The 10,191-nt window shown below is 41.4% G+C and overlaps 1 protein-coding gene across 1 annotated transcript; it reads left to right on the forward strand.

The window, feature by feature from the left end:
• The first annotated feature begins 561 nt into the window (after positions 1-561).
• LOC109902640 (interleukin-1 receptor-like 1) lies at positions 562-9,797 on the forward strand. The gene is made up of 12 exons (XM_031795979.1): positions 562-679; positions 5,525-5,572; positions 5,783-5,882; positions 6,022-6,262; positions 6,784-6,967; positions 7,168-7,318; positions 7,631-7,699; positions 7,795-7,924; positions 8,098-8,246; positions 8,378-8,509; positions 8,852-9,016; positions 9,123-9,797. The coding sequence occupies exons 2-12, from the start codon at positions 5,528-5,530 to the stop codon at positions 9,527-9,529; spliced, it is 1,773 nt and encodes a 590-aa protein (XP_031651839.1). The 5' UTR covers positions 562-679; positions 5,525-5,527; the 3' UTR covers positions 9,530-9,797.
• The last annotated feature ends 394 nt before the right edge of the window (positions 9,798-10,191 follow it).

The following is a 10,191-nucleotide window of genomic DNA, read 5'->3' on the forward strand; positions in this document are numbered from 1 at the left end:
TCCTGTTTGTCTCTTCTCCAGCCAATCCCTACCCAGGAGGATGATTCTTAGCTCAGGGAGATTATACTGGTCCCGTATTAGAGAGAAGAGTGTATGTTATATGAAAAATAACACACTTGAATTTTGGCATTACAGTATGACCAAATGTCAGTATTGCAATAAAACTGACTTGCCTAGTTAAATAATGGTTAAATAAAAAATATATATAAGTGTGAAGCATCTGGTTGGGGTTTCTACTCACTACCAAATATGGTGATGGGAGGAAGCCCAGTGGCAGTGGGAGAAGATGGAGTCAGATGGAATCACATTATGTTAATTGTCTCAATGATGAAACTTTGACCTCAATACAAATTTTCTGTTCCCAAAACCGGAATCTGATACGAACAGAGTGGACTAAGTTTTGTAGATTTTACCCTTTGCCAGAGTCTTAAAAACTTGCATTGTTAAGAAGGACTACAAGGGAGAATTGAGTTATTGCACAAGCTAACGTCACAGAATAGGCTTTCCCTAATGGAAATATGCAAATACCTGCTAGAAAGCACTACCCATACTCCGGCCTACAATAGAAGTTTACACTGCTCATTTTGCTCATATTTGGCAGATTCCAGTTCCAGATATACACCTACTGTGTAAATTCTACTCAGATGCTACTTTAGACTGAGGGAGGATTGCTGCGTAGGTAAGGCTTGCAATTCATTTGATTAGATTACAGATCACTTTAAGTGTGTTTTTTTCTGTGCAAAGCTGAGTATGCTTCAACAAGCACTATGTGGAAATGTATGCATCTATGTTGAAATTGTGCTGTTTATGGGATGTTTAGGTTCCAATGGTTGAAATATTGTCATCAGAATATGGTTCATGCTTGTCTCATCAGCAAGCATCTACAGTGCACCAGCAGTGCAGTACAACATTTGAAAAACTATTGTAAAATATGCTATTTGTCAGATGACTTTTTATGCGAATGTGGTAAGTTTTCACAACGCTATGTACAAAACTCAAAACAGATCATCAAAAAGGAAGTGGTTTCAAAATTCTAACCACATTTCCAATTGACTAAGTATAAAATAAGCTTGTCAAAATAATACAGACACCTTTTCACCAAACTTGATCAGTGTTCCATCTAGAATATGTTTCACATTGCAATACATGTTCAAATAAAATAATTGTTTTTACAATACAATGCTCACATCATTAATGATATGATTATCTTTTCTAATTTGTTCAAATACATTTTACTATTCATTCATCCGACTGCTCAAAATTGATAATCACTTAACTGTTTGGTCAATTTATAGATTTTAAACTGGTTTGTCTACTGCAGATTTTGAGCACTACATAATTAAACGTAAAGTATAAACATATAAAGCATGATATAAATAAATATATATATATACTATTATGATGATAACTATTATGATTTAAAAAATTATATTGATTGTATGTAACAAATGCATCCCCTAAACAGTAAACATGTTTCTAAAATGAAGTTGCTGGGATCTTTATGAAGGGAAGGTTTCACACTGCTTTACTGAAATGTCATTGCCAGTACTGTACTATTGTAATATATGCCATTTACATAGCAGGCACTTTTATGCAAAGTGACAACAGTGAATCCACACATTTTTGTATGTGACCCCAGTGGGATTCTAACACACAACTCTGGTGTTGCTAGGTGCCATGCTCTCAGTAACTGAGCCACACAGGACCACCATGTTGAATGCTGGGAATGTGGGTCCAGGTGCTGAATATTTTACTACTTTAGTGCATGTATGGGTGAATTTGTTCCCGTGCTTTTGCTCCCCTGGGGTCGGGGGACTACGTACAGACAGTGCTGTGGTTTATGGCCGGTTCGCCTGGTGTGGATCAAATCAAATCGAATCAAATTGTATTAGTCACATGCGCCAAATACAACAGCTGTAAACCTTACAGTGAAATGCGCTCATGTTGGAGCTGACAGTCTGCACTTTCGCCTGGTGGTCATTGTATCGATTCGGTTCTGGGGTGCTGAAGTGCAGAGCCAGAGCAGCAGGGAATGTGTCACTGTCCCAATACTTTTGGAGCTCACTGTATTTCACGCCTCACCTGTCCACAATGCTAGTTAATGTATAGTGAGCGTTCTGACACAAAATTATTCCTGTGCATCATCACCCAAATTGGTGCCACACATTTGTGGAAGATGAAGCGAGTTTCCCTCTTATAAATCCTTTCTTATTTTTTAAATATATAAGTGCAATACGATATTGTTAAATACAATACAGGATTGGAATACAGGTAGTAGGTGTATGATTGCCATCCCCATAAGCCAACCTCCTTCAGGCCATGGATGTAGCATGTAACGACATTAATCCAGACCTACAGCTTGGATTCGCCATGACAAAAGGTTTCTCCCCAGGTTCATGAACAATAAGGATAGTTACTGTGTCAATGAGAACCTTTGGCCAAATTCTCCAAACAGATTATCACATTGAAGCCTTTAACCTAGGGTGTTTACACACAAAGTCGTCATTAATTGAAAGCACAAGCATAATTGACACTCCTGGACTCCACACGCGACCCACAGGCAGTTAATAAACCCCAATGGAAACCCCCACTGTATAGCTTATAAAATAACATGTGCCTCTTTGAACTGTCATTGTGAGCTGTCACAGACAGTCACAAATGTGATAGGCCCATAAACAATTTGTTACATAGGCACCTCTGTCACAGACATAAAGTCTGTTAACAATTCAGAGAGGCATGAGGTAAGATTCTATCTTCTCCTGACCTAAAGCCAAGGCTATTTTCCTATCCAGTCCCAATCCCACTGACACCCAAAATCTTCTCTCTCACATTCAAATTCCTAACTTAATAACTCTGTAATCCATATAGCCTACTGGAGGATGCATTATCAAATCACGTCACTTGCCTATGCATGTCAAAATACAGCTATAATATTTTCCACGCTTCTCTGCGCTGTCTCGTATTTGTTGCCCATATGAGACCTTTGGTAGAGAACATGTGATCATCAAACAATATGACAGTAGATAGGCTATGGATATTTTTTTAGACAGAGTTGGTCTCCGTTAAAATAGATTGATATTTAAACTATTTTCACTCTTCACCCTCGTTATTCATGCATGTCAGAGCAAAAACTAAGCCATGAGGTCGAATGAATTGTCTGTAGAGCTCTGAGACAGGAATGTATCGAGGCACAGATCTAAGGAAGGGCACCAAAATATTTCTGCAGCATTGAAGGTCCCCAAGAACACATTGGCCTCCATCATTCTTAAATGTAATCAGTCTGGAACCACCAAGACTCTTCCTAGAACTGAGCAATCGGGGGACAAGGACCTTGGTCAGGGAGGTGACCAAGAACCAAAGGTCACTCTGACAGAGCACCATAGTTCCTCTGTGGAGATGGGAGAACCTTCTAGAAGGACAACCCATCTCTGGGGCACTCCACCAATCAGGCATTTGGGTGGCCAGACGGAAGCCACTCTTCAGTAAAAGGCACAGGACAGCTCGCTTGGAGTTTGCCAAAAGGCACCTAAAAGACTCTCAGACCATAAGATACAATATTATCTGGTCTGATGAAACCAAGATTGAACTCGGCGGCCTGAATGCCAAGCGTCACGTGTGGAAGAAACCTGGCACCATCCCTACGGCAAAGTATGGTGGTAACAGCATCATGCTGTGGTGATGTTTTTCAGTGGGAGGGACTGGGAGACTAGTCAGAATCAAGGGAAAGATGAACAGAGCAAAGGACAGAGAGATCCTTGATGAAAACCTGTTCCAGAGCGCTCAGGACCTCAGACTGGGGCAAAAGGTTCACTTTCCAACAGGACAATGACTGTAAGCACACAGCCAAGACAACACAGGAGTGGCTTTGGGACAAGTCTCTGAATGTCCTTGAGTTGCCCAGCCAGAGCCTGGACTTGAATCTCTGGAGAGACCTGAAAAAAGCTGTTCAGTGAAGCACCCCATTCCACCTGACAGAGTTTGAGAGGGTCTGCAGAGAAGAATGGTGTGCCAAGCTTGGTGTCATACGGTCATACCCAATAAGACTCATATTTAAGTTTTTGCAAACATTTGCAAACATTTCTAAAAAACTGTTTTTGCATTGTCATTTTGTGGTGTTGTGAGTATTGTATGAAAAATCAATTGAATCCATTTTATAATAAGGCTGTAACGTAACAAAATTTGGAAAAAGTCAAGGGTCTGAATAATGCACTGTATTCTGTCATTCTTTGAAGGAGGTTATCTAGCAAGCCTAGCAACTTTGCTCATTTGACTTTTGTTTGACTACTGTTACAAAGTTTTTATGATTCAACAAAGCCATACTCGGGATGTGTTCTGAACTTCCTGGGCGCACTCTGTGTTGAGATAGCCTACTGCTGAACGGCGCTGAATGCTGCAACAGGTATTAGACGTTCATTCATGTTTCTCATACGCCAATTTCGAAGTTGTTCCAAATGTCAAATTTCGAAGTGTTTAGGGTTAAGCTTAGTCATTAACTCCAAAATATTAAGGGTAGGTATTAGCTCAGAATGGTTAAGGTTTGGGATAGGCTTAAAATGAAATATGCAACCTTTTACACCAGAAGAAGATGCTTACGCCCATCCACAACACCCTAGCATAACTGAAACCTTCTTGAAGGTAACAGCGCTCACTGTTGCCCCTAGTGGCTGGTTTCTACATCTCCCGACATCCTCAGACATTGATGGACGTCTAATACTGACATGTATCATGGGTGACCTGGCTGGAATTAATTGAGGAACATGATAACACTCTGAATTTATAAACAGCCTGTTTCAAAATTCACAACAATGTCATTGGCGATCAAATATATACTCATTACTAAATATCAGTTTAATTTGCTCTGAAATCATTACATAGTGACGCAGCCAAGTCAACAAGGTGGCTCAGCGCTCTCTTATTTGGGGAGAACCCTGGCATAGAGACCATATCTTGGTTTTAAACGCTTTAAATGGTCACTGGATAAATATGAATTATTCCCTGTACTAAAACTTGGTAGATTTTGGGGAAAAGATTCATTTATAGCTGTAATTTATATCTGAACAATACATTTCTATTTTGCATCAATTATTGTGAAATATGTGTTCAATGAACACACCTTTGATCGCACATGGTATAGAAATGATGACAATAAGATTTTCAGCACATTTTGTTGGGTAGTGCAAGTGTATTTTCTAATGTGAAAACAGTGTAAGAATATAGTACTTTCTGCATTAAAAGTGTTACCAGTTTGGAGTTTTGTACTAAGAGTTTTGAAAATTCACCACATGCTTGTGAAAATAGCACCAAAGCGATTTGAACAAAAAATTGAAACAAAGACTTATAACTTAGGTTATTTTCCATAATCTTGTTGCATGTCATGGTTTCTTCATTCAAGCTTAATATGTTACATGGCCATTTCAATAATCCACATTATGTCAACATTTTAGTTTTCATCATTTCTGCAGTACCAATAACAGGATATCCTAAAAAGATATTGAATGAGATATATCACTCTTGTTCTTATCAGTTGATGCAAGTTCCTGTTTTGCAGAAAATGTGCTCCTTCACATTCAGGGTAAGCTCTTTCAGGAATTCTTCACTCTCAACCTAAAAATGTTTTCTGCATATGTATTTTATTCCCTCTTGAAAATAAGTATGTAATTTATTGTAAAAACAAGTAAAGCATGGTCCTGATGTTTTATTATAGGGTCTTGTGTAGAATGAAAGTTCCTGTCCGACTTTACAATAAGGTAACATTCTATTTTTTGTTCCCCTTGTCTTGTAGTTGGTGGATTGTGGTCTCATGTTCCTGCTCCTCAGTTTGACTAGGATTTCTGCCCAGAGAAAAATGTCCTTAAAGCCCACTACAATAGGTCATTACACAGGTATAGCATCTTCTTCAGATTTCACACATTTCTACATCCCATTATTACAAGGCATAGTGAATATATTGTACCTTGAACAATAGACCTCTTTTCCTTCACATGCAACTTAATCGGGTAATGTATGTTCATGTTTTGTCAGAGTCCCCATGTCAACTATGTGGCAAGTATGAAACTACTGTGACAGAGGGGGAGGCCCTTAGTTTGCCAGCCTACATTGACCTGAGTGAGTTGGTTTGGGCCAGCGTGACTGAGTTTACCTGGTACAGAAACAGAACCCAAGAGCTCCCGTCCTCTGAGGAAGAGCGTGTGCATCATCATGGACCGGTGCTCTTCTTCCTCCCCCTTTTAATCAACGACTCTGATCAGTACTACACCTACTGGTAATACAACAACTGTGTGTGTGTGTTTAGGGGTTACATTGGTAATTGAGAGCGGGGGAGCCCTGTTTGGGAGGGTGAGGGTTGAGTCTAGGGTTAGTGTTGAACCTGAATGTGTACATAGGGCTATGGTAGGCATGCACATTTACAAAGAACAAACCTTAGGGTTCCTGCATACTGATGGAAATTCTGCAGGTGTTTACATGGTTTTGAGCATGTGCCAGGTGATAGAAATTTCAACGGCAATTCTGGCACTCTAAAAAGTTGGGTAAATAATACTTTCCTGTGGATTTTTTGTCGCACAATTTGACTTACTGAAGGACCAACCACACAAAGAGCTGGTAGGGTAACATGTAATACAATTGTATTCAACATTCTGGCTTGTAAGGAAACTTTCTAAGTATATACTCTTAGAAAAAAACATTTGCTATCTACAGCCTAAAAGGTTATTGAGCTGGCCCTCAGTTAGAACCCTGTTGGTTCCCTTTTGGATAACTGGTACACTGTATATGCTTATGTTCCAGGAGAAATGCAGCAGGCACCTGTCAAATGTCTGTGACAGAGGTGATTGTTGTCAAAGTCCAACCGTTCGATCATTCAGTCCTGTTTAACGATATCTCAGAGTCAGCAGAAAACATTCCTATCCCATGTCCTGAAGCCGTGGAAAAACTATGCCAAGATGGAAAAGAGAACATAGCCTGGTATAAGGTACTGAACATGACCAGAATGCTAACACAAACCTCAAGTCTGCAAAACTATTCAACATTGGTTCTCAACTCCTGTCCTAAAGCTCCTAAGGGTTGCACCTGCTCTTGATTAGTGGAATCAAGGTGAAATAAAAAATAAAATTAAATTAAAATTAAAATTTCAGCAAAGAAGTTTGTCAAATTGTTTGTCTTTAACTTCAGAATTTCAGTCTCATTCCAAACGAGTCTGAGAGAAATCTGTGGGTGTATGGCGCCTCCAAAGCAGACGAGGTCATCTATACGTGTGTGTGCACGTGGGAGCACAATGGGACGGTTCTCAAAACTTCTGCATCCAGGAGACTAAAGATCCAAGGTATGTAGGTTGTGACTTGATGACCGCTCTGTCAATCCTCTCAGCAGTTTATTTATTTGATTTTAGCTTTGCTGAAACCTCATCCAAGATGGCAGCAGGGTCAGCAAACATGGAAACTCTAGGCTGCATTACAGCGGGTTATTAGGCTACACTAGGTACATTAGCCTCCATTTATATCAAACAGAATCAAAAACATCAAAAGTGACCCTCATATCACATGTGGTCTTTGTGACAGCAACAATCATCAATAACAACGTTTTGGATGTATCCAAAAGTATCTTTCTGACTAAACTGTGTGTTTGTCTCCTTCAGCTCCCTCTGCCTCGCATCCTCCTCAGATCAACCTGCCGAGAAACGGAAGCACAGAGACCACTGACCTGTGTAGGGATCAAACCTGGCTCAAATACTTGTGTTGTGCTTGGTTTGGTTTGCCTGGTATATCTCTCTGTCTTCATAGTATCTCTTGTTCTTCATAGACACCACAAAGAAGTTGAGGTGTGAAGCGTTTTGTGGGCAGAACATTGAAGACAACTGTCACGTGTCGTGGGAGATAAATGGAGTGAAAGTGGGCTTGCAGCAGCAAGGCTACTCGGTGAACACCACCAGGTAGGTACACACATGCACACACACACACATGGATTCATGCATACACACAAGCACACACACACTTGTTTTTGAGAACAAGGTAACAGAATTACCAAATTTCCTTGAAAACAAGACCCCAGATTCAAAGTTGAGAATTCGCTGTGTGAATGTTTTGTGTGTATGTGTTACTGTAGCGAGGTGGAGGTATCTTCAATGCGGAGTATCTTCACAGCTATCCTGACCATAAACACAGTGACTATGAGGGACCTCCAGTCAAAGTTCACATGTGTTGCAATGAACGACCAGAAATGGGATTATGCAGTGGTTACTCTCAAGCTAAGAGGTAAGTGCACACACTCTTAAACAAACATCACACAGACACACGTCACACAAACACACAAAATCACACATGCAAACTCTGTAACTTTCTTGGTGTTGTGTTCTCCCTGTCTCCCCCCCCCCCCCCCCCAACAGGTTTTATGTTTATGGGTCTATGTGTGGTGCTACTGCTCTTCTTCTTGCTAGCTGCTGTGGCCATCAAAGTCTTTGACATCGATCTGGCGCTGCTCTTCCGTGGAGTTTTCAAATGCTGTGGTCGATCTGAGGGTAAGAACATCTAGCCACCCACTGAAGTGTAATGATGCTATTTCACAAAGATATTTCATTGTACAGAAATGCTTATTCAGCCTACATGATCTATATAGTATTGGATACCATATAAACATATTACTACATATACATGGCCCACTGATTGTGCAGTGCAGTTGTCTGCAGTAGGCCCTTCTCAACAGGTCCCGGCTGGGGTCAATCCCACTGCAAGTGTAGAAGTAATGGGCAAATTTATATTAAAATAACTCAATTTCAGTTCAACTAGAATTTAATCAAATCTCTACAATCTACTCCTTTCCTGCTGAGGTTTGACAGAAACCTCTTTGTCTGTGTTTTCAGATGGGAAGGTCTATGATGCTTACGTTGTCTACCAGATGGATGGCGTAGACAAGGAAAGGGAGGAGAAAGTGTATCACTTTGTGAGCATTGTTCTGCCCACTGTCCTGGAGCAGAAGTGTGGCTTTAGACTCTTCATCCAGGGCAGAGACGACTTACCTGGAGAAGGTTGGTTCTTTCAGACTGTGTCCTACCCTCTGAGAAGCAAATGTAACAGAAATAAACATCAAAAGTTATTAACTTCTCCCGCTTCTCTCTATTCTGTTGTCCCCAGACCGCATGGAGTTGGTGGAGGCCTGCATACGGCTGAGCAGGAGGCTGATTGTCATCCTGACCCCCAGCTCAAGCACATGGTCAGACTCAGGAGGTCAAGGCTCATGTGGCCAATGGGGCTGCTCGTCTTCGCTGACCACAGCAGAAGACTATGACTGTCAGGTGGGGCTCTACCAGGCTCTGGTCCACAGTGAGATGAGCGTCATCCTCATCCAGCTGGGGGACATGGGGGAGGGTGGCTACACACACCTATCCCCTGGCCTGCAGCACCTGGTCCGCAAGAGTGCCCCCTTAATCTGGCATGAGGGAAGGCGTGGGTCGACGCTGCCCAACTCAAGCTTCTGGAAGAGGGTGCGTTACATGATGCCTTGGCCGTGCTCAACTAGTTTTGACAACCAGTTAATATGACTGTTCTATGTGAACAATCAGGTCTGAGGACTTGAAGTGCGTGTGGAGGTCTGGGTTCTGAAAATCCTTATTCCATTCATAGAAATATCATTAATTATTCCAGTGCTGTGCAGGGATATACACAGGTTAGCTGAGAACGTCACAAAAACGATGTGTACAATGTGGCAGAAGGCCGTGTGTTGTTGTGATTCTGGATGGCTAGCAACAATGACAAGAAACTGCCAGGAGGTTAGGAAGTGCAGCTCAGTTTCCACCTCATTTTGTGGGCAGTGTGCACATAGCCTGTCACATAGCCTGTCTTCTCTTGAGAGCCATGTCTGCCTACGGCGGCCTTTCTCAATAGCAAGGCTATGCTCACTAAGTCTGTACATAGTCAAAGCTTTCCTTAAGTTTGGGTCAGTCACTGTGGACAGGTATTCTGCCACTGTGTACTCTCTGTTTAGGGCCAAATAGCATTCTAGTTTGCTCTGTTTTTTTGTTAATTCTTCAAGTAATTATCTTTTTGTTTTCTCATGATTTGGTTGGGTGTAATTGTGCTGCTGTCCTGGGGCTCTGTGGGGTGTGTTTGTGTTTGTGAACAGAGCCCCAGGACCAGCTTGCTTAGGGGACTCTTCTCCAGGGTCATCTCTCTGTAGGTGATGGCTTTGTTATGGAAGGTTTGG

Source organism: Oncorhynchus kisutch, linkage group LG2, assembly GCF_002021735.2.
Source record: "Oncorhynchus kisutch isolate 150728-3 linkage group LG2, Okis_V2, whole genome shotgun sequence".
NCBI lineage: Eukaryota > Metazoa > Chordata > Actinopteri > Salmoniformes > Salmonidae > Oncorhynchus > Oncorhynchus kisutch.